The sequence below is a fragment of the Homalodisca vitripennis genome, chromosome 2, assembly GCF_021130785.1.
Source record: "Homalodisca vitripennis isolate AUS2020 chromosome 2, UT_GWSS_2.1, whole genome shotgun sequence".
Lineage (NCBI taxonomy): Eukaryota > Metazoa > Arthropoda > Insecta > Hemiptera > Cicadellidae > Homalodisca > Homalodisca vitripennis.
Window position 1 is genome coordinate 48,013,254 of NC_060208.1, and position 26,353 is coordinate 48,039,606.

At 32.6% G+C, this 26,353-nt stretch overlaps 1 protein-coding gene across 4 annotated transcripts in view; it reads right to left on the bottom strand.

Annotated features, from left to right (window-relative positions):
• Window positions 1-26,353, bottom strand: part of LOC124353913 (solute carrier family 2, facilitated glucose transporter member 1-like) — a 66,553-nt gene that overhangs the window by 15,670 nt on the left and 24,530 nt on the right. For 3 of the 4 annotated variants that reach the window (XM_046803968.1, XM_046803967.1, XM_046803969.1), the window contains exons 3-12: window positions 25,648-25,752; window positions 24,483-24,634; window positions 23,667-23,791; window positions 22,259-22,399; window positions 19,812-19,949; window positions 18,837-19,021; window positions 18,165-18,284; window positions 8,266-8,358; window positions 6,611-6,713; window positions 6,355-6,523 (exon numbers count right to left, since the gene is read on the bottom strand). In XM_046803968.1, coding sequence (XP_046659924.1) covers window positions 6,355-6,523; window positions 6,611-6,713; window positions 8,266-8,358; window positions 18,165-18,284; window positions 18,837-19,021; window positions 19,812-19,949; window positions 22,259-22,399; window positions 23,667-23,791; window positions 24,483-24,634; window positions 25,648-25,752 — 1,331 coding nt within the window. The remainder of the gene's footprint in view (window positions 1-6,354; window positions 6,524-6,610; window positions 6,714-8,265; window positions 8,359-18,164; window positions 18,285-18,836; window positions 19,022-19,811; window positions 19,950-22,258; window positions 22,400-23,666; window positions 23,792-24,482; window positions 24,635-25,647; window positions 25,753-26,353) is intronic. The other variant, XM_046803970.1, reaches the window with a different exon arrangement.

Genomic DNA, 26,353 nt, shown 5'->3' on the forward strand with positions numbered 1-26,353 from the left:
ACTAAATGAAGTCAAAACTCAAAACATTTTGTTTACTTTACGACAAACCCCTACAATTGACACACCAAATTATTTCTTTTCTTGTGCTAAATTTCTAGGAATATTTTGGTAGAGTAATTTTTTTACTTAGACGTATTATAAATTGTGTTACTGAAAAATATTTTAAATCTGCATACTATGCCTATTTTTAATCAATAACAAGGTATGGCCTAATATTATTGGGTAATAGCGCTAAAATTAATGAAATCATTGTCCTGAAAAACAAAGCTATCAGAATAATAACAAAATCCACAACCACTAGAACACTGGGAACCACTTTTTTATTAAGCTTTGGTGGAAACTTTTATAAATTTATATATTTTTGACTCAGTATTGTATATTACAAAAAACATGTCATCATTAATTATGACTAGCAACTTGCATAATTATAATAGCAGAAATAAATATAATATTGTTATTGAGCATTGCAGATTAAACAAAAAAACAAAATAGGCATGTTATAATTACTCAGAAGACAAATTGCAATATTTGTTGTATTTTTCACGAGGCACTCCTGCTGCGTGCCTCGTAACTGTGCAGTGTGCCTGATTCAAAGGTCTACACATGTGGTATTTCCTTGTGTCTTGTGCCAGTGCACTGAGTGCTGAGACACACTGCATGGTTGCCAGGTTAATCTCCAATGCCCGTTATGTAGGCAAGTGAGCCAGGCAATAATTAGAGTTTATTTCTGATAATTATAATTTTTTATATACAATAAAAAAACCGAGATTGAAAGCCCTATTTTTGTTCTATATTATAAAATTTTATTTCTTTCCTATGTAATACATCCTCTATAAATAGATTACAATGGAATGGATATGTTATTAATAGTATCATATGGAAACATTTTAAGAGGTATTCAGATTGCGTCCTAAACAATTAATAACTTTGATCCTCAAAAATCAGGAAGATTAATTTTAACAACAATCAGTCTACAAGTAGACTGCGGCAAACTTCTTACGACGCAGTGGGAGGACTGAGAATAGTCGATCTCACTCAGTATATACCAGCAACAAAAGTGTTAATATACGTTTTGATGTTGTCGTCTTGCACTGTATGTCATGTTATATGGGTCTCTTCTGAAGCCTTACTGTATACTTGTTCTCAGTTTTTTCAAGTAATGTTTTAATAGTCCTCATCCTCTTTTTAAGATTCACGACTTGTTTAACATGGTCTCATACATTCATTTTTAATCTATGAATGTTCAGCTTTGACAATGTAATTTAAACATTAATTTAAATTTGTTATGCAATCATTACTAAGAGAGATATTCGCGCCAATTACACCAAAATTCAGAGATAGCAGGCTGATTAATAATTTTTATAAAGACTCATAACAAGTTGTTATTTTCTTTGAACAGCCAAAACAAGATACGCTCTTATAAGTGCGTTACTGGCGCAATCTGTAATAAGATATATATCCCACTAATATTATAAATGCGAAAGTTTGGAATGTTTGGATATTTGGATGTTTGTATGTTTAGATGTTTAGATGTTAAGATGTTTGTCCTCGAATCACGCTGAAAACTGCTATACGGATTGTGCTGAAATTTGGAAAACCGGTATAGCTTTTGGTCTGAATTAACACTTAGAGTAGCTGTTAACACTTTCAGCTGAAGTTTATCAAAGAGGCAGAAACATGTGTTTACATTTAGATTTGAGTAAATATTGAATTATTGTAAAGTGCTTAATCAGTAGTGTAATGTAGATTACAAATACGAAGTTATTTAATTTTAAATTTAGATTGCGCCAATGATCAATAAACCCATCTAATACAATAGAAATGCTATTTATACGCTGTTATAACAACTACCTTATTGTATAAAGCTGTGAATGTTTGCACATAACGTAATCTAATCTGGTTAGTTCCTTAACATTGTGTATGGCCTTTTTACTGTAGTTATTGAAAAGCAAATGGAGATAATATTGCCCTAATACTTGAAGCATATACATACATACATATAACATAATACATATTTTAGCGATCGGTTAAAAAATATCAAAATCACTTAATCATCAAAATTTAACCTAAGTTAGATTCCGAAACCAACATATGAGACCATTGTTTTGGTTAGCGCAACAGCATAAATCAATTGTGGAACTATAAATAGATTAGACCGGGGGTGAATTTAAACGACCAGAACAGACTCATATTGACCGCAGCAATTTTTGAGTTGTACGATACACTTTCGTCATTGGGATAAAAAGGCTAAACTCTTATTGTTACTGAAGCCATCGAAGAACGTCAATAAAATTAACATGGAATGTGGGAGGGAAATACTAATCTTATAAAAACTGTTTCACTTTACGACTTCAGGATCCAAATCTCTGTTCTTTAAACTTAAATCTAAATTGGATCAGGAGATTGGAATAGCTTTGAGTGACTATCGATTATCTCTAGACTGTTTATTATGTTATAGAAAAAGAATACATAGATATATTGTCCAGTTTTTCAACAGAAAATTGCGTGCGAAGCCGCGGGTAACTGCTAGTATATATATATATATATATATAAGTATATATATTTAAGTATATATATAAAAAAATTTTGCTGTCTACGTATCTACTGATCAAGCACCGTTCTGAAATTTAATTTGTATTAAAATGTTTTCTGCCTGTTTTACGAAACATGAACCGAGTGTCAACAACTTTTAAATACTCAGTTAAAATTCGATTATGAAACAATATTAGAATAGTTTTCAAATTGTAAAATATTCCAGGCAACTATTTTGATCCCACCTCTTCTTATAAAAAATTTCTTAACATTTCAACGGATTACTAAAAAATTTGTCGAAATAAGAATATGTTGTGAAATCGTACTATGGATATTATTTCATATAAGCCCATAAGCCAGATTGAAAGAATTTAGACATCTTCACCTTTTTAAAATGTATACTCATGCCATTGATAGACAAACAATATGCACTTTTTAATAGAATATTAAAATAATATTCTTAAATCAATTTTTCAAGTTCAAGTTAAAGTTCAATCTTTTTTATTATCTAAAAAATACATAATATAAATAAAATTTACCTCCCAGTGCACCTCAAGCGCGCGTGCGGGAGTTTCAGTTGAATCATAATTACAATTATATTAGTGTTCATTGTCCAATTCATATTTCCATAACATTGTCTTCACTTAAACTAAATTCATAAACTAGCAAAAGCAGTGTAAATCTAATAAATGGGTATACCACGAGATTATTATAATATTACTTAGAATAAGCAGCATTAACAATATGTACAAAAAAAAATGTAATTATAAGCATTACAAATTTTATAAGCAATAATAAATAGAAAAAAAATTGTATGGGCTCCTTAAATTCACCAATTTTTTTCTTAAAAGTAATATCATATTTTTCAAATTGAGCCTTAAACGGTATCCTTCCATTTTGACAAAACTTCTTCTTGCAATTTGGCCAAAATGTCCTTAGTAATTGTTTATTTTTGCTATTTACTCTTACCTGAGCAGCAGTTCTTACACTTCCATGATTTCACGACGTACTTGTCCCATGCGATTCATGTGCTTTCTAAAATATCAGCACAAACGAAGTGTAGATTTGTTTTACATTGAGAACAAACAGCATGTTCACTCACATGAGGCAGGAGGATCGTCGCAATCGGCACAATCACTCATCTTGATAAACACGGAGAACAGGCATTGTTTTAAATATTAAAAACTAATATAATCCCATTTTTGTACAGTTTGATTTTTTTTACTATAAAAGCTCAGGTTAGTTTCGTTATTTTATGGAAATGAATTATAGGAAATTGCAGTTTGACTTATAAGTTTATATAGTAATTATAAAATAAATATATTTTTTTAATGCAATGTAAAGAACCGCCTATTTATTAACGCTTTATGAAAGAATCGAAAGGCTTTATTGAAATGGTTTGTTGTGCGTCCGTCTGTGCGATAACTCTTATTATAAAGGCCCTAGTGATTTCAAATCTTGGTACATATGCTCTTATTGGTCTAAATAAGAACTCTATTGATTTTAAGATAAAGAAGAATCGTCTGTGCGCTATCACTTATGTTACATTCTGTCGAGTCTTTCAATGCTTTCTAACATCGTTCGGGTTATTTTAAGTAATCTCGTATTTGGTTCACAAAAACATCATATATGTATAGTACTTGTATTCATTATAACACTTATCTAGCAGTTTGGCATGAAAATAGCAAGATTTTTCGGCTGAAAGTATAAAACTCGTGAGTCAAATTTCACTGTTATAGAACATTGGGAGGTTAAAAAAGCTAAAACTATAGTTCTTCTAATGGTTGAAATTCCCTATGGATGTTACATTTTAGTCCAAATAAATTTGCTTTTAATGTAAGTCATGATTACTTACGTGTATAAAATATTTACTTTGTCTGACGTAGGGAAATTGCAGAATAAGTGATGAACGATTTTAAGGCTTTGCCTATTTTTATATAGATTTGAATGCAAATTATTACCGGTTTTCAGTGCACGGAATATACGATTTGAACACATTTAATTCCAATGACGATAAAAACTTATATAAAAATGTAAAACACAATGAAATTAGATGAACAAATAATTTACATTATTGGTTATGTGCAAGATTTGCGGTTTGGCCTAAAACATTCATTCAAATTCAAGGTAAATAATTTTTGGTGCCATTATTAGTTGTAATCAACAACCGCCGCAACGCCATGCGCACGGACCCTTCTCTTGTGCGAGGAGACAAATGTCTATCTCGTGTCGCCTCGCCTTGTGCTGTCGACTACTCGCCCTGCTGTAGAGGACAGTAAAATGGCGGGTCGTCGGGAGCGGGGTGAGGGGGCAAGGTTGGATTCTCCTCCATCCCCTCTGTCCCCACCAAGGCCCCTTTGGAACAAAGCGAGAGGTGCTGTGACACTGAAACTTGAAACAGTCTCACGGCACCTAAACGAACCGTGGATCGTTGCACAGTACCTAATCTTATAGCGCCTAATATCACAGCACCTAAATGACGACTTTTTTTCTGTAGGTGGTTATGAGATTAGGTGCTAAAAGATTAGGTGCTATGAAGCCGCACCCGCCTGCTACCGGCGCCCGATTATAGCTCGGGTCGTGTTATTTAATTGTATTATTTAGCTCAGTCATCTTATTTTTGGATTCAAACATTTTGATTATGTTCATTGGTTGTCTAAGTTCGTATTTGTTGGTTTTGAGATCCTTGGGTCACGTTTTAGTAATGAAATATGTATATTTATCGTTGTACTACAAGCGAGTCTAGACAGCTGATCGTAGGCGCCGCGGCTGATCGTCGGTACTGTCAGTTTGCTTTGTAGTGTTTCACGTTGTGTGTTGTGAGTCTTAAGAGATGTCTTACTAAGTTTTCTACAAATCTTGCCGACAAATACTGAAGCAAATGTTATTATAATGTATTATAAATGTGAATTTAACTGTTTGTAAATAATCAGAATTTTAGTTTCTTACTGAATGAAGTAAAGGCAAATGCAAGCAATTTGAGGTTATCATTGTGTTTTGTTTTGTATTTACACTTGCTTTGTTCTTTCTTCTCGACTTTCCATTGATTTTCTTTTATATTATTTACTTATTATTTTCGAGTTTAAATAATATGGGTGATGAAATCAAAAGTGATGCAATTCGCGATCTTTTGTTTGACTGAGAGTCGGAAAGTGACGATGATTTTGATACACACCTGGGACCAAATATTGATTTTATAAACGATCTAAACGAAAATTTGTGAGATCCTGTATTTGATTCAGACCATTGTGCTTTAAAAATTACCACTCTAAGGCGAATTAACTGAACTAACAAGCTATGTAGCAAATCTTTGTTTGTATTTTTTTACATAACATTCAATATTATGTAATAATTTTATTTCGAAAATAAACTTTATATTTGTATACATTTAAAAAAAAGTATGTATCTCTATCTTTAAAAAGATATATAGTATGAGTTTATAACATAATTACTCTAATAACACAGAATTTTTTAAAAGCATCATAAAACCCCCAGGGAGCCACGTTGAAACATGTATTAAGGACCCAGGGTACAAAGTGTTAACATTTAAAATTTTCTACTGGCTCCTCGTGGACCGATCCCATAGATGCATAGTAGGACATCTTAAAGTAGGTGCTTGTGTAGAGTTGTAGCTTCATCTGATATGGTTACAATAAAATTAAACAACAGCAAACAAGCAAGTTTTTTTTGTGGTTGAGGTCAATGACCTATGTTTTATCCTGATTAAATACAAGTTTTATGGAATCTAAATTTATAAAATAAAAGTAAATCTCCAAATTAATCCGACTTTGACCAAACATCAGATCGTGTGATTTCACTTACTGAATAAAAACAGTGAGAGCGGCTGTACTGGCTGCAAATAAGTAGAAACAGTTTTGTCCCCAAAGTCTCTGGAGAATGGGGAACGTCATTCCGACGGTGAGGTTCCCAATCCACTGAGCTACGCTTCCCAGAGCCATGGCTGGGGCTCGGGGGCCAACGTCAAACAACTCTGTCAACATCACGTTGTACACAATAAAATATGGCCAAAAATATTGCACTAAACTTCGAATTAGATAGGATCTAACAACATACTCACCAGATCCAATAAAATACGGGATGGGTCCTAGACCACAGCCATACACTAAGACGTAGAACAGAACACAAAAAATGGAGAAGTTTGGCATCCAACTGACTGCATCCTGAAAACAAAGTCCACATAGAGTTTCGACATTAGGAGAAATATAGGCCTATCTACTGCTGTTGTCAACTCAATGTCGCTAAGCAATGAGCAAAATAAGTTGTCACTGTGTAACATGTATTTGGTGAATTAGAACGGTTAAGACTGTAAAAGGTAGAATAATTTGTATAATTAGCTAATTGCTGTTGTATATTTCATATTGTCAGTGCTAGTTCTAATTAATGCTACTTATAAAAAAAGAACATAACGTTAGGACTATAGACGCCCTTAGAATACTCACTGGCCCGGGTATACGGGATACAATGGTTACATAGCTATTAAGAGTCAACAACATTCATTGGCACTCTTCATTTGGTTTCTCACAAGGATGATTTGAAAAATCCAATGAAGTGGAGATATATATTTTTGATTTATTATGTAACTTCTTTATGTTTGCCTTGGTAGTTCTTTGACAAGCCTAAAAATAAATTGGGATATGTAATGGTTTAACTCTTTTTCACATAATGGAAAAACTCTAAATGTTTCTAGTTTGTGACTTTGGGGGATATCATTCTTATTTATTAACTCGTTTAAAACTCTTTAATATAGAAATGATAGATTTGCAGTAGATTTTAGTAGATTCCTACACAAATAAAGATATATTAACCCATCAATACCTAGAATTTGGAGAAGATAAGCAGTTACATACTGCTGTAACAGATTTTTTATTTCATTATTATAACCTATAAACTCACCAAACCAGCTGCAATTATGATTCCAATTATAACGATGTATCTAGACTTTTGCCTTAAATCTTAACAGTCTAACTGGTCATATAACTCAAAAGAACAGATATCTTAAAACAAATATCACATTTGTATTCCTGAGAATGAGCCAATTCAGTATGATTTACTAAATGACCACTTCTCAATTGAAAAAGTATATCCAAATCTAAGATTGCAAATTTAAAGATGGCCACTGAAGGGTTAAATATGAAGGGTAATATTTTGTACATCCGATACACAAATTTTTAATCCTTCTACAGCAATATTCTGTATTTTATAACAAGCACAATTTTAAGTCCTATTCAATTGCTTCTTTTGGGGTAATTTCAATAAATAATACCCTTTATTTCATCATTAAGTTATAGTTATTCAAATATTCTAAGTAACACATTAAATACATAAAGATTGACTCAATATTTAGTGTTGAGGATTTCACTTTTAATATTGATTATTTGCGTATTCATAAGTTTGTATTTAAAATTTATGAATTAATTAATATTAATAATATATTTTGTATTTTTTATAAATACTAATTTATATTTGATCTATAATTTAATTTAGAGTACATTGTTTAAGAAATATTGACATGTAATACAGTAGTTTCTGTTAAATGGTGTAGAGGGCAAGTTACCATGAAGGAGATGGATACAGGTACAAGAGTGATGGATGTAAGGATGAGGCTGAAGTGTAATGGTGTAGAGGGCAAGTTACCAGAAAGGAGATGGAGACAAACAGCAGTACAAAAGTGATGGTTGTGAGAAAGAGACTGAAGTGTAACAGTGTAGTTACCGAGAAGGAGATGGAAAGAGGCAGCAGTACAAGAGTGATGGTTGTAGGGATGAGACTGAAGTGTAACAGACTGCGACGCTTGCAGCTATTGACCACGGGTATCATTGCTGCCGACATGCTAAAGTTGATGACTCCAGCACCCAGGTTGGCATACTGCGCACCTGTCTGGCTCATCCCCGCAGATTGGAAGATCCGTGTTGAGTAGTAGAATACCTTAAACAAATTTGTAATGGATACAGTTAGAATGACAATTAGGTGGCAAGTACATTCTCTTTTGTAGTCCTTACAAACATCAGATATAAAATTATGTTCTAGATGTTTGAATATAGATGTTATCTACTGGGCTAGAGGGTGACGAGAAAGTTATGATCACAGAAGTTCTCACGCTAGCTGAAGCTGATCCCATCACTGCTAACACAATATCTCACATCATGGACCTGCACATTTGATGTCTGGTGTGCTTACTTGGTCCACAATGTAGGTAATGGATTTTGTTGATTCTGATTAAATAAACTTTTGTTATATATGGTCCACACCAATTTTGTAACATTTTTGTTATTTTACCCAGATATAGTGGAACCATCACAATGTTATTTACTTAATTACTTAAATTTTAATGAAACAGTCTAGACTATTCTTGCCTATACACCACATTTTATATTTGGTATAATTTCTCCACAAATATGGCTAAGATATTGAAAAATACAATCCTATGTTTTACTATAGATAAATAAAACAATAACAAAGTACAATAGAGGACTCACAGCATTGATGCCACTGCACTGTTGGCCAGCCTGTAGCGCACACACAAGGGCAAGTGGCAGTCTCATGGAGGGTGTAGACAGCAATGATGCCACTCCCCACTCTCCTCTTGTATCACCTCGCCCCTCTCCCAGTTCCAGCTCATGCGCAACCTCCTCTGCCGGGTAGCCTCGTAATCTTGACAATTCTGTTACACAACAAGCTGATCAACGGTTTTAAGAATAAATTTAAAATTAAAAGTTTACTGGCAAGAATATCTTCTCAGTGTATCTTTAGAATGGAAAAGAAGGGGAATGCTAAGTCAAATTCTGTGTTGCTCTATGAAAAGCTTCGGCCCTACGGTGATTGAAAAACTTAGAGGCTAGATTGATGACTTTTTCATTATAGAATAGGAGTTAGTTATCAGTGGTAGATATTGTACTTTCTGAGAAGTGTTTTTTTTTTATTTGATTTGATATTAGAATCCATCAAAGGTTCTTTGAACCACTAAAAATCCCTTTACAGAGTGATATTCTTGGATTACTGTTTATATTGTCAGACTGTCTCTGTAGGTTTAAGAGTGACAGAAATTGTATTCATAATGATTTTGTTTGAATAATATTTAAGTTACACAACTGTTTTGGAAACGAATCAAAGAAAAATAGAAAATATGAGACCTTTTAAAGCGCGTTGCCTGAGCCCTCGGACTATGTAAAGGTACTTGGGACTCTCTGGAAGTGTGGGGAGTGCCGTGGCTGACACCAATATCAGTACCAAGTGTAGACTGAGCAAGTAGTGCCATAGGTCAGCCGTTCCTGTCAACAAAATAACACCAATCTTGAGTATGAAAAAGAGGCTTTGAAAAGATTATTGTCTGAAACACTTCAACAGTGTACAAGTACATCGAGCTCTCTGAGAGTGTGGGGAGTACCATGGCTGGCAACGAAACAAAACTAATCTTGAATATGTAAAAGAGGCTTTGAAAAGATTATTGTCTGAACACTTCAACAGTGTACAAGTACATCGAGCTCTCTGAGAGTGTGGGAGTACCATGGCTGGCAACGAAACAAAACTAATCTTGAATATGTAAAAGAGGCTTTGAAAAGATTATTGTCTGAACACTTCAACAGTGTACAAGTACATCGAGCTCTCTGAGAGTGTGGGGAGTACCATGGCTGGCAACGAAACAAAACTAATCTTGAATATGTAAAAGAGGCTTTGAAAAGATTATTGTCTGAACACTTCAACAGTGTACAAGTACATCGAGCTCTCTGAGAGTGTGGGGAGTACCATGGCTGGCAACGAAACAAAACTAATCTTGAATATGTAAAAGAGGCTTTGAAAAGATTATTGTCTGAACACTTCAACAGTGTACAAGTACATCGAGCTCTCTGAGAGTGTGGGGAGTACCATGGCTGGCAACGAAACAAAACTAATCTTCAGTAAGATAAGAGGGCTTGCAGAGAATTTTGTCTGAGCCCTCGGATTGTGATAAGGTACTTTCTGAGAGTGTGGGGAGTGCGTGCCGTGGAGAATGTGGGGACACCAGTACCAGCACCAAGTGTAGACTGAGCAAGGGAGTGCCATAAATCAACCTTTCCTGACAAAAAACCTACACAATATTTGAAAGATAGAAGACCTTACAAAGCTCGTTGCCTGAGACCAAGATATCCATTTTCCAGATACTTTGACCACTTTTGAATAATCCTTAAGCTACTGAAGTTATTGAGGAATTTGTCAACATTTTCTAGATATGGAATTCTTAAAAATTTTTAGAAAGCCGAAATCATTTTTGAATTTTAAAGAATTTTGCAGATTCTCTAGGATTTATAACTTTAAATGCTGGATGAGCAGTCCAAGATTTCATCAAAGTAATGGTTCTACAGGCAGCTGTAAAAATAGATAAAGCTGCCTTGAAATATAATAAAGATGTCCCTTTTTTCCTGGCTAATGGGTATAGTCCTGCCTAATTTTTGATGAAATTTTGTTAGATAGATAATTTGTCAAAACTTCCTCTACTCTTGGAAGAAGTTGATCTATGTGCACTTCAAGAGAGGTAAAAAAAATACATAGACAATAGAAAAATGAAGACAATAACACAATTTAGGTGATTAATTTGCAGTCTTTCTTTCCTGGATCATATTTTGGATTTCAAATATCCAAAGGTCAGGTATGGTCATCGACTGTTTGCATATCGGACCATGTACGTAAAAGCTGAAAAATCCAGATCTAAGATTTTGAAAACTGATAGAACCATAATAAGGAAAACCTGTTCCTATCTGATACAACAAGGGATTCTTTTTGCAGTTGATTGTTTGAACAATGTTGCAAAATCAATTCACAATATCAAACAAATGAACAGCTGGAATATAAATATTAGCAAGATCTACCACTATGAGCCTTACAAACCGATACAACCTTATCAACATTACAAAAGATACTAGACCAGATGAGAACTTTTGGATGTGGTTGTGCCATAAGACAACCTGAATACTTGTTATTTAAAGGTGGGATGTTGTGACTGCACGAAGCTCCTTAGACATAAGCGCTTACTCTGAAACTTATAACCACATGTTGATAGTTTGAACATTTTTAGTTAATGTTTTTATATGTGTATAAGAACATTTTTTTGCTAAATACATGTTAGTAAACGAAGCCTGAACAAGAACAATGTATAAAATATTCAGGTATCTACAGCCAATACATATAATGTTCCATTCACATGATTTATCTAAGTATGTGAGCTTAAGTCGACTGAATAAATATTCTTGTATGTAATACTATTTTTAATTTGTTTACTCAAAACAATATGGTCATACACTTTTGGAACAGATCTTAAATACATATGATGCTGACGTGTATAAAACGATAACGGACACAATGTAACATTAGGAACAACTGTTCTCTAGTAAGTGTTATTATAACTAAAGCATGGTCATAATGATGCTATACACTGTAAAACAGAATATACCCTGAATAAACACAGCAAAACCTTGAAAACGATAAATTACATAAGTAGTACATTCTTATAACTTTGCAATGAATATACTTTTATGTATCAACTGTTAAAGGATTAAACAATCCTTATAAAACTAAAAATCTACAAAGGAATTTAAAAAACTGTATAACAGTTTCTTACAAATTATAGTAATTATACAGTAATAGATAATACTTATCAAATGACTCCTTCAACAACTGATTACCATGGCTTAATTAGAATATCACAAATTATTTCATTCGGTTTAATTGGAAGCAACCATAATATTTAATAAAATTGCAAACACACACAGTTATTAAAATATAACATAACTTATTCTGTATAGTAAAGACCAACAGATAAATTATTATTTTACTAACACTATTTAAAGAATAAACTTACCTAGAAGTATCAAAGATAAAGAGCTAAGCACTAACCCAGTAGCCAATCAAGTCCCATGAACTGAGCAAGGAGTACGCCGAATGTGACACCAAATGTGGTGAGGACTGCCACTGCCCCACGCACCGAATCTGGTGCAAGTTCCATCAGATACATCGGCATAACACTGAGTGTCAATCCTGTCACATAGTTTGTCCAATTTAATTTTGTCATCGTTATAAATATTCAATCATCATGTATCTTCCTGGAGTATCAAAAGTTGAATACTCCACTAATATGAAATACAAAAGGAAATTTAACCCCAAAAGCAGTTTTTCAGTTTTAAAGTAAATTAAACAAAGGAGAAATTTTGCTAATTCAAGATCTATAAAATATAAAATTCAGTTTTTATAAAATAACTGTTGTATTGTGTTCGCACCACCTCTAGTACGGCACTGTGGGGTCTATATCTAATTATGTGTATAAGAAAACAAACATGCATTAAAAATGTGTTTTTTTTACTGGGAGTTAGCCAGAACTAAAATGGAAAGAGGGCAAATTAGGTTTAAAAAGAAATTAGTCCCTACATTAAAAAATGGAATCTAAATCTTCTCAAGGCTCTGTCGTTTTGAGTTTAGTTCATAATGATGGATCCATGTTTCATCACTTGTTACAATTCTTTTCAGAAAGCCTTCTCCTTCACACAAATATAGATTTTTCTACTGTTGACTGGATTTTTATGTGAGAGCTAGTAAGATGTCTGGGCACCCATCTCGCATAGGTTTTCTTGTACTGCAGCTTGTAAGATTTTAAAACATTTTTTTCCATTAGATTTAGACTTATCAATTCAACAGCGATACACCTACTGCCCTGAATTAACACATAAAAAACTATTGTCTCTGTACACTTCTTAACATTCTTACAAGGATTTTACAACCTTTCTCACCTTCCACAACTAAAAATCTGATTACGGCACATTGCTCTCCCATGATGCAATTCTTGAGCGGACTTGCCATTGTTAACTGAAGTATATTTGAGGCTATGTTTACAAAATATGATTGAACAGCTGTTCAGATATCATCACAAAGTTATCAACTTTATGTCCTAAAAATTTATTATGGATAATTGAGCCGCTTTTGAGCAGTAGTAATTTCTTTTGTTACTTATTGAATGACTCTCGCACACAAATGTTTTACAGTTTTAATCTTCTAAATAGAATGTTATCTATTGCTTCTGTACTTTATATAATAGACTGCACGTTTCCATTCTGGCCCAGATCAAAATTGATTTGTTTTGTTTTTTCCATCTATCTTTGCATACGAACATGCACTTTGACCTGTAAAATTAAATTTGCTAAACTTGATGGAATGTGTGTGATATTTCTATTGTCCTTTCTAGGCAGTAAAGCCAAGTTGTATAAGAATTATTAAGTCTTTAACTGAAAAAATTTTAAGAGAGCCATACCTGAAGAGAGACCCACAACAAATCGAGCCAAGAGAAGACAGGTGACAGACGACATAGGCTTGGAGACGAAGAACATAACAGCTGACAGGCATCCCAAGATATCGGACACCACCAAAGCACCCTTTCTACATAACACAAAATACTAAATCACATTTTTTCTCCTTGCACATTCTTCTATAGCAAAATTTCATTAATAACTGTACAGTGTGTCCTATAGCTCTTGATCAATTTTGAGAAATTATTTCAGTGCATGAAATAAGAGGAATAAATTAAAGTACTTATTTGAACATGGATATTGTAAAAAAGAGCACGATAAATACAGTCTTCCAACAAAATATTTCATAGTCTTTGGCTAATTCACTGTGCCACGAGGTTTGTGCCTATTTTAGGACTGCAAGAATAAATTATGTATAGGCAACAGTTAAAGAATGCTAGTACATTGACACAAGTTTTGATAAACTATTTTTAATTTTACAATACTCTTTGACAAAAGTATGAAAAAGCTAGTAAAAAAATTGAACTTTGGTCATTTTTAAGTCTTTGGAATATTATTCACTGTTATTTAAGTTACTTTTGTAAAGTTTAAAAAACAACAATTTTAATAAACTAGACAGCAGAGACCATGACTCTTAGGGATCAATTCTTCTGCTAAGCCTATCCAGTATTTAATTATTATGCCATTTGATAGCAAATTAAATAATCAGTTTCAGTTCTTGTTGCTCTCCAAGTGACTTTTCCATTATGATTATAATTATGTAATATGAAGGAAGTTCTAATTTTTACCGCAAGAACAATGACATAACTCCCATTGTGTTACCTGCCCACGTAGTCAGCACTCCAGGAGCCGGCAAAAGAGCCGATCATGCCACCAACAAGAAATGCAGAAACTATGGTTGACCACAACATATCCAGACCTGCAGGTGTGAGGCTATATGATGCCAGGGACTGGTTACACCACTGCTGGATCAGCTGATCACAGATATTACGTTATACGCGTAGTTCATGAATAAAATTACATTCACTAATCCTGTTTATGGGATTTTGCAGCAAACTCTTAATTGAAAGTAGGTAGCCTGCCAACAATGAGTAGCCTAATGAAGGGTTTTATAAAAAAAACTATGGGAAAAATCTGTAGATTTGCTTAACCTACAACATGGTACATGAGAAATCTGCTTACTTATAACATTGTAAATGAATTTTCTAATTCCTTATTTCAAATGATCAAATACTATTACGATAACTTATTATCAAATAGGCAAAAATATCAAGATTTACAACAATCGTATAATTGGAACTTCTACAAAATATTGTGTTTTAAAATATATTTAAATGTTTATACAAAACAATTTTGTACAACATCCCAAATAATGTAATGTAAATACTGTCAGTTATAATTGTTATTTGGAGATATGTTTAACTATTAAAGAGGGTTGTCTAACCACAAATCTCTTAGTTATCACTAATCTGCCTTGAAATACATTATGAAAATAACACACATTAAAAAAAAAAAAAAAACACACACACACACAGTTTTGTTATTCAAATATAAGTATCTATTCACTGAAAATTAAAAATATAATTATGTGTGCTTTGGATCATACAATAAGATTACATGACAATTTTAGGAATCTTCTCCAAAATTGATGTTTTTTTATGGATTTTTTTCTTCTAAAATGTATGTAGTGTAAAAGTAATACAAGGAATGCTTAATGTACTAAAAAAACTAAATTCACATAAAAAACAAGAACAGCCTTAATGGGTAAGCTATTATAAGGCACCTTATTCACATGATATTAATAATTCTCAAAGATTTGTGAACAGTACAAACAATATACTGAACTTATGTACAACATTTTTAGTTGAATTAAAAGGAATGTGTTATATGATATTTTAGTTGTTTGGTCCTGTGAAACCATAACATTGCGATGACTGATGTATTACCTTTGATACCTAATAAGAACATTAATACTGAATAAGTGTACATACTGGAGCAGGTGTATTGATAACTCCAATGTTGTAACCGAACGGAACAGCTGATCCGAGGGTTGTTGACACTGCTGCCAACACCAATAGTCTTGTCCACCCGTCTCTCTGTTTAGCAAATTAAACAGTATCATATGAGAACATTGAAATGTAGAGGACACCAGAATGCAAACCACAGCAACCTCACACACTGTATTACATTGCAGTCCTCATAGTGTATGGTAAGAATGTAATGAGTAATTTATAATAAAATATATCACAACCAATGATTACTTATAGACTTATTTTGTTTATTAGACCCAGTCCTGAGACATTTTTGCTACCCCACACATAATTGTTTTATATACTATTTATTTTAAACTAGTGCCTTACTATATATAATACATATTTTTTCAGAAAATAAGGATGATGATAGAATAATAAATTAAACCACTTACCATTATTTAAGATCTTTTTGAAAACTTCAAATTTTTTAAAGAAATTTTTACTTAGCCCATATTTATATCACATACTAAGATATCAAAATTAAAATCCATTATATACAAAATATTTTGTATTTATTTCTATATAAACATATATAAACACTGAACTATTATTTCATAGGATAGAAGTCATTATATAAACAAAAGACTGACAACAAGACGCTCAACTGATGTAAATACAGCTGACTTATAAAAATTTTTTGATTGTGTCATATTTTGAGGAGAAATTATTTCCAAGTAACACCATATGAAATATATCTTAATATGAAAATAATTAATGAAATAATGGAATTTATGAACCAATGTTTTAAACCGTTCCGATCGAGACAGCACTTCGAAGGTTCAAACAGTTAAAATTACAAAATGGCGTAATACAAATAAAAAATAAGAAAAAATCACAGAAAATAAAAGATATTAATAAACCAATTAGCTTTTATTGTTCAACAGTAAAAGATATAGGCGATATAAATAAAGAATTTCCTATGAGAGAAACATAAATCACATATTAAAATTGATTAGTCCTTTAACTTATTACTTGCACTGAACTTATGAAACCTTCAGTTTTTTAAGAATGTTTTTAATGCAATAAGCACAATATTATATAGCCAGCTTAAAATACAGCTAATTCACAAAACATTTCAATAAGATGTACTAAAAAAACATTAAGGCATAAGTATAAACTGAAATCAATATCACATCAAATACATATATTTATATACCGGAGTTTATAAATGAATATTGGGATTTTAACACTTTGTAGCTTTTTTTAAATTTAATTTTAAAATCTATAAATTGTTTCGCATAGCCTTCACGTTCACCTGACCTAACACCATGTGATTTCTTTCTTTGGAGATTCATAAAGGATTGTGTGCATGTGCCTCCGTTACCAGCTAACCTAACCGGACTAAGGAACAGGATTGAAACAGCTGTCAAATAATCACTCCAGACACATTGATCAGAGTTTGGGAAGAACTGAGTGTCATGTGATGAATGGAGCTCACATTAAACACCTGTAGGTATAACTATTTCATGTTGCTCTTTAATTAAATGTATTAATTATAATTTTACGTTTTATATAATAAATACTACTACAACATGTTGAAACTCTTATATGTATTTATAAACACCCGGTCTTAAATAGTAAAGACAGTGATATAAATTCCTTATTGCTATAAAAAGAATTTATTAAAAGCCAAGAATTGAGTTTAAAAATCCTTGCAAGTAGATATTCTCTATTAGTATAATTTATTAATAATTTGTAATTGGTGATTTATTGGTAATTATCTGGCAATTTATTTTATAAGCATAAGCCTGCAATAATGGGGACTAAATTTGTACCTCAAGTATAACAAAAGGAACATATATCCATTGGAACATCTTGTACCATAAGAATAACAATCATACTTTTATCTTTTACGCTATTAACATTATTAATGATTACAAACAGAAACACGATTAAGGAACTCAGCTTTTTCTACGCTAACGAGAGACAAAACTTACCTTAGGTCTGAGAGACACCTTGTCTGGAGACATTACTGAGGGGTGTCAGTGTTGTAGAGGTGGTAAAACCTCTTGCTTTGGGGAATCCATTTACTGCAACAACGTTCCACATAACTTGAGCTTTCTTCTAGCATTGGGTGTCTTAGTACCATTTTTACTAAGATCATTTTATGTAATGCAAAATAACTATAAATACTGAACATGAAAATGTAATAATTTATACATAAAAAAGTTAATTTATGAAAATAAAGATAATAAACCAAATCCAAAGAAATGTTGAATGAATGAAAAACACTAAAAACAGTAAACGTTGAAATTTAAAGTTAAAAATCCACTTTTAATCTAAAATATCTTCCACGTAATTCGCTATTGACCACGGGTATCATTGCTGCCGACATGCTAAAGTTGATGACTCCAGCACCCAGGTTGGCATACTGCGCACCTGTCTGGCTCATCCCCGCAGATTGGAAGATCCGTGTTGAGTAGTAGAATACCTTAAACAAATTTGTAATGGATACAGTTAGAATGACAATTAGGTGGCAAGTACATTCTCTTTTGTAGTCCTTACAAACATCAGATATAAAATTATGTTCCAGATGTTTGAATATAGATGTTATCTACTGGGCTAGAGGGTGACGAGAAAGTTATGATCACAGAAGTTCTCACGCTAGCTGAAGCTGATCCCATCACTGCTAACACAATATCTCACATCATGGACCTGCACATTTGATGTCTGGTGTGCTTACTTGGTCCACAATGTAGGTAATGGATTTTGTTGATTCTGATTAAATAAACTTTTGGTATATATGGTCCACACCAATTTTGTAACATTTTTGTTATTTTACCCAGATATAGTGGAACCATCACAATGTTATTTACTTAATTACTTAAATTTTAATGAAACAGTCTAGACTATTCTTGCCTATACACCACATTTTATATTTGGTATAAATTTCTCCACAAATATGGCTAAGATATTGAAAAATACAATCCTATGTTTTACTATAGATAAATAAAACAATAACTAAGTACAATAGAGGACTCACAGCATTGATGCCACTGCACTGTTGGCCAGCCTGTAGCGCACACACAAGGGCAAGTGGCAGTCTCATGGAGGGTGTAGACAGCAATGATGCCACTCCCCACTCTCCTCTTGTATCACCTCGCCCCTCTCCCAGTTCCAGCTCATGCGCAACCTCCTCTGCCGGGTAGCCTCGTAATCTTGACAATTCTGTTACACAACAAGCTGATCAACGGTTTTAAGAATAAATTTAAAATTAAAAGTTTACTGGCAAGAATATCTTCTCAGTGTATCTTTAGAATGGAAAAGAAGGGGAATGCTAAGTCAAATTCTGTGTTGCTCTATGAAAAGCTTCGGCCCTACGGTGATTGAAAAACTTAGAGGCTAGATTGATGAATTTTTCATTATAGAATAGGAGTTAGTTATCAGTGGTAGATATTGTACTTTCTGAGTAAAGTGTTTTTTTTTTTTTATTTGATTTGATATTAGAATCCATCAAACCAAAGTAGAAAGTAGGTAATATAAATATTTTCTGAAAATGCAGGTTCTCTGAACCACTAAAAATCCCTTTACAGAGTGATATTCTTGGATTACTGTTTATATTGTCAGACTGTCTCTGTAGGTTTAAGAGTGACAGAAATTGTATTTGTAATGATTTTGGTTGAATAATATTTAAGTTATAAAAAACTATTATAATTTGAAAATCAAGAATCGATTTTTGAAGAAGATTCGGAATCGCATTTGAGATTTGAAAAAAACTTAGTTTCGCCCACCACTAGAATTTGTATATGAATACTTATTAACATTTTCATAAAAAACATTTATATAGACCTGGAAAATAGATTAAATATGCAAATATTTTTTCCCTTTTCCCAAGTGATACGATATATGAAATTTGAATGAATAGACCAATATGTGGCTCTAACACACAAATCTATTGTAAGAACCGTTATACACAACATTTTAGAAACGAATCAAAGAAAAATAGAAAATATGAGACCTTTTAAAGCGCGTTGCCTGAGCCCTCGGACTATGTAAAGGTACTTGGGACTCTCTGGAAGTGTGGGGAGTGCCGTGGCTGACACCAATATCAGTACCAAGTGTAGACTGAGCAAGTAGTGCCATAGGTCAGCCGTTCCTGTCAACAAAATAACATCAATCTTGAGTATGAAAAAGAGGCTTTGAAAAGATTATTGTCTGAACACTTCAACAGTGTACAAGTACATCGAGCTCTCTGAGAGTGTGGGGAGTCCCATGGCTGGCAACGAAACAAAACTAATCTTGAATATGTAAAGAGCCCTTACAAAGTTTTTTTGCCCGAGCCCTTTGACTGTATACAGATACATGAGGTTCTTTGGGAGTATGGGGAGTGCCGTGGGTGACATCAGTGTCAGTACTGAGTGTAGACTGAGAAAATGGTGCCATAGGCATTCCTGGCAACGAAACAAAACAAATCTTCAGTAAGATAAGAGGGCTTGCAGAGAATTTTGTCTGAGCCCTCGGATTGTGATAAGGTACTTTCTGAGAGTGTGGGGAGTGCTGTGCCGTGGAGAATGTGGGGACACCAGTACCAGCACCAAGTGTAGACTGAGCAAGGGAGTGCCATAAATCAACCTTTCCTGACAAAAAACCTACACAATATTTGAAAGATAGAAGACCTTACAAAGCTCGTTGCCTGAGACCAAGATATCCATTTTCCAGATACTTTGACCACTTTTGAATAATCCTTAAGCTACTGAAGTTATTGAGGAATTTGTCAACATTTTCTAGATATGGAATTCTTAAAAATTGTTTTTTAGAAAGCCGAAATCATTTTTTAATTTTAAAGAATTTTGAATTTTGCAGATTCTCTAGGATTTATAACTTTAAATGCTGGATGAGCAGTCCAAGATTTCATCAAAGTAATGGTTCTACAGGCAGCTGTAAAAATAGATAAAGCTGCCTTGAAATATAATAAAGATGTCCCTTTTTTCCTGGCTAATGGGTATAGTCCTGCCTAATTTTTGATGAAATTTTGTTAGATAGATAATTTGTCAAAACTTCCTCTACTCTTGGAAGAAGTTGATCTATGTGCACTTCAAGAGAGGTAAAAAAAATACATAGACAATAGAAAAATGAAGACAATAACACAATTTAGGTGATTAATTTGCAGTCATTCTTTCCTGGATCATATTTTGGATTTCAAATATCCAAAGGTCAGGTACAGTCATCGACTGTTTGCATATCGGACCATGTACGTAAAAGCTGAAAAATCCAGATCTAAGATTTTGAAAACTGATAGAACCATAATAAGGAAAACCTGTTCCTATCTGATACAACCAGGGATTCTTTTTGCAGTTGATTGTTTGAACAATATTGATCAAAATCAATTCACAATATCAAACAAATGAACAGCTGGAATATAAATATTAGCAAGATCTACCACTATGAGCCTTACAAACCGATACAACCTTATCAACATTACAAAAGATACTAGACCAGATGAGAACTTTTGGATGTGGTTGTGCCATAAGACAACCTGAATACTTGTTATTTAAAGGTGGGATGTTGTGACTGCACGAAGCTCCTTAGACATAAGCGCTTACTTTGAAACTTATAACCACATGTTGATAGTTTGAACATTTTTAGTTAATGTTTTTATATGTGTATAAGAACATTTTTTTGCTAAATACATGTTAGTAAACGAAGCCTGAACAAGAACAATGTATGAAATATTCAGGTATCTACAGCCAATACATATAATGTTCCATTCACATGATTTATCTAAGTATGTGAGCTTAAGTCGACTGAATAAATATTCTTGTATGTAATACTATTTTTAATTTGTTTACTCAAAACAATATGGTCATACACTTTTGGAACAGATCTTAAATACATATGATGCTGACGTGTATAAAACGATGACGAACACAATGCAACATTAGGAACAACCGTTCTCTAGTAAATGTTATTATAACTAAAGCATAGTAATAATGATGCTACACTGTAAAATAGAATGCACCCTGAATAAACACAGCAAAACCCTGGAAACGATAAATTACATCAGTAGTACATTCTTATAACTCTGCAATGAATATACTTTTATGCATCAACTGTTAAAAGGATTAAACAATCCTTATTAAGCCAAAACTCTACAAAATAATTTAATAATTAATAACAGTTTCTTAAAAACTATAGTAATTATACAGTAATAGATAATACTTATCATATGACTACTTCAACAACTGATTACTAAGGCTTAATTAGAATACCACAAATTATTTAATTCGATTTAATCGGAAGCAACCATAATATTTAATAAAATTACAAACACACACACACAGTTATTAAAATATAATGTAATTTATTCTGTATAGTAAAGACCAACAGATAAATTATTATTTTACTAACACTATTTAAAGAATAAACTTACCTAGAAGTATCAAAGATAAAGAGCTAATCACTAACCCAGTAGCCAATCAAGTCCCATGAACTGAGCAAGGAGTACGCCGAATGTCACACCAAATGTGGTGAGGACTGCCACTGCCCCACGCACCGAATCTGGTGCAAGTTCCATCAGATACATCGGCATAACACTGAGTGTCAATCCTGTCACATAGTTTGTCCAATTTAATTTCGTCATCGTTATAAATATTCAATCATCATGTATCTTCCTGGAGTATCAAAAGTTGAATACTCCACTAATATGAAATACAAAAGGAAATTTAACCCCAAAAGCAGTTTTTCAGTTTTAAAGTAAATTAAACAAAGGAGAAATTTTGATAATTCAAGATCTATAAAATATAAAATTCAGTTTTTATAAAATAACTGTTGTATTGTGTTCGCACCACCTCTAGTAAGGCACTGTGGGGTCTATATCTAATTATGTGTATAAGAAAACAAACATGCATTAAAAATGTGTTTTTTTTTTTACTGGGAGTTAGCCAGAACTAAAATGGAAAGAGGGCAAATTAGTTTTAAAAAGAAATTAGTCCATACATTAAAAAATGGAATCTAAATATTCTCAAGGCTCTGTCGTTTTGAGTTTGGTTCATAATGATGGATCCATGTTTCATCACTTGTTACAATTCTTTTCAGAAAGCCTTCTCCTTCACACAAATATAGATTTTTCTACTGTTGACTGGATTTTTATGTGAGAGCTAGTAAGATGTCTGGGCACCCATCTCGCATAGGTTTTCTTGTACTGCAGCTTGTAAGATTTTAAAACATTTTTTTCAATTAGATTTAGACTTATCAATTCAACAGCGATACACCTACTGCCCTGAATTAACACATAAAAAACTATTGTCTCTGTACACTTCTTAACATTCTTACATGGATTTTACAACCTTTCTCACCTTCCACAACTAAAAATCTGATTACGGCACATTGCTCTCCCATGATGCAATTCTTGAGCGGACTTGCCATTGTTAACTGAAGTATATTTGAGGCTATGTTTACAAAATATGATTGAACAGCTGTTCAGATATCATCACAAAGTTATCAACTTTATGTCCTAAAAGTTTATTATGGATAATTGAGCCGCTTTTGAGCAGTAGTAATTTCTTTTGTTACTTATTGAATGACTCTCGCACACAAATGTTTTACAGTTTTAATCTTCTAAATAGAATGTTATCTATTGCTTCTGTACTTTATATAATAGACTGCACGTTTCCATTCTGACCCAGATCAAAATTGATTTGTTTTGTTTTTTCCGTCTATCTTTGCATACGAACATGCACTTTGACCTGTAAAATTTAATTTGCTAAACTTGATGGAATGTGTGTGATATTTCTATTGTCCTTTCTAGGCAGTAAAGCCAAGTTGTATAAGAATTATTAAGTCTTTAACTGAAAAAATTTTAAGAGAGCCATACCTGAAGAGAGACCCACAACAAATCGAGCCAAGAGAAGACAGGTGACAGACGACATAGGCTTGGAGACGAAGAACATAACAGCTGACAGGCATCCCAAGATATCGGACACCACCAAAGCACCCTTTCTACACAACACAAAATACTAAATCACATTTTTTCTCCTTGCACATTCTTCTATAGCAAAATTTCATTAATAACTGTACAGTGTGTCCTATAGCTCTTGATCAATTTTGAGAAATTATTTCAGTGCATGAAATAAGAGGAATAAATTAAAATATTTATTTGAACATGGATATTGTAAAAAAGAGCACGATAAATACGGTCTTCCAACAAAATATTTCATAGTCTTTGGCTAATTCACTGTGCCACGAGATTTGTGCCTATTTTAGGACTGCAAGAATAAATTATGTATAGGCTACAGTTAAAGAATGCTAGTACATTGACACAAGTTTTGATAAACTATTTTTAATTTTACAATACTCTTTGACAAAAGTATGAAAAAGCATGTAAAAAAATTGAACTTTGGTCATTTTTAAGTCTTTGGAATATTATTCACTGTTATTTAAGTTACTTTTGTAAAGTTTAAAAACAACAATTTTAATAAACTAGACAGCAGAGACAATGACTCTTAGGGATCAATTCTTCTGCTAAGCCTATCCAGTATTTAATTATTATGCCATTTGATAGCAAATTAAATAATCAGTTTCAGTTCTTGTTGCTCTCCAAGTGACTTTTCCATTATGATTATAATTATGTAATATGAAGGAAGTTCTAATTTTTACCGCAAGAACAATGACATAACTCCCATTGTGTTACCTGCCCACGTAGTCAGCACTCCAGGAGCCGGCAAAAGAGCCGATCATGCCACCAACAAGAAATGCAGAAACTATGGTTGACCACAACATATCCAGACCTGCAGGTGTGAGGCTATATGATGCCAGGGACTGGTTACACCACTGCTGGATCAGCTGATCACAGATATTACGTTATACGCGTAGTTCATGAATAAAATTACATTCACTAATCCTGTTTATGGGATTTTGTCGCAAACTCTTAATTGAAAGTAGGTAGCCTGCCAACAATGAGTAGCCTAGTGAAGGGTTTTATAAAAAAAAACTATGTGAAAAATCTGTAGATTTGCTTAACCTACAACATGGTACATGAGAAATCTGCTTACTTATAACATTGTAAATGAATTTTCTAATTCTTTATTTCAAATGATCAAATACTATTACGATAACTTATTATCAAATAGGCAAAAATATCAAGATTTACAACAATCGTATAATTGGAACTTCTACAAAATATTGTGTTTTAAAATATATTTAAATGTTTATACAAAACAATTTTGTACAACATCCCAAATAATGTAATGTAAATACTGTCAGTTATAATTGTTATTTGGAGATATGTTTAACTATTAAAGAGGGTTGTCTAACCACAAATCTCTTAATTATCACTAATCTGCCTTGAAATACATTATGAAAATAAAACACATTAAAAAAAAAAAACACACACACACAGTTTTGTTATTCAAATATAAGTATCTATTCACTGAAAATTAAAAATATAATTATGAGTGCTTTGGATTATACAATAAGATTACATGACAATTTTAGGAATCTTCTTCAAAATTGATGTTTTTTTATGGATTCTTTTCTTCTAAAATGTATGTAGTGTAAAATTAATACAAGAAATGCTTAAAGTACTAAAAAAACTAAATTCACATAAAAAACAAGAACAGCCTTAATGGGTAAGCTATTTTAAGGCACCTTATTCACATGATATTAATAATTCTCAAAGATTTGTGAACAGTACAAACAATATACTGAACTTATGTACAACATTTTTAGTTGAATTAAAAGGAATGTGTTATATGATATTTTAGTTGTTTGGTCCTGTGAAACCACAACATTGCGATGACTGATGTATTACCATTTGATACCTAATAAGAACATTAATACTGAATAAGTGTACATACTGGAGCAGGTGTATTGATAACTCCAATGTTGTAACCGAACGGAACAGCTGATCCGAGGGTTGTTGACACTGCTGCCAACACCAATAGTCTTGTCCACCCGTCTCTCTGTTTAGCAAATTAAACAGTATCATATGAGAACATTGAAATGTAGAGGACACCAGAATGCAAACCACAGCAACCTCACACACTGCATTACATTGCAGTCCTCATAGTGTATGGTAAGAATGTAATGAGTAATTTATAATAAAATATATCACAACCAGTGATTACTTATAGACTTATTTTGTTTATTAGACTCAGTCCTGAGACATTTTTGCTACCCCACACATAATTGTTTTATATACTATTTATTTTAAACTAGTGCTTTACTATATATAATACATATTTTTTCAGAAAGTAAGGATGATGATAGAATAATAAATTAAACCACTTACCATTATTTAAGATCTTTTTGAAAACTTCAAATTTTTTAAAGAAATTTTTACTTAGCCCATATTTTTATCACATACTAAGATATCAAAATTAAAATCCATTATATACAAAATATTTTGTATTTATTTCTATATAAACATATATAACACTGAACTATTATTTCATAGGATAGAAGTCATTATATAAACAAAAGACTGACAACAAGACGCTCAACTGATGTAAATACAGCTGACTTATAAAAATTTTGATTGTGTCATATTTTGAGGAGAAATTA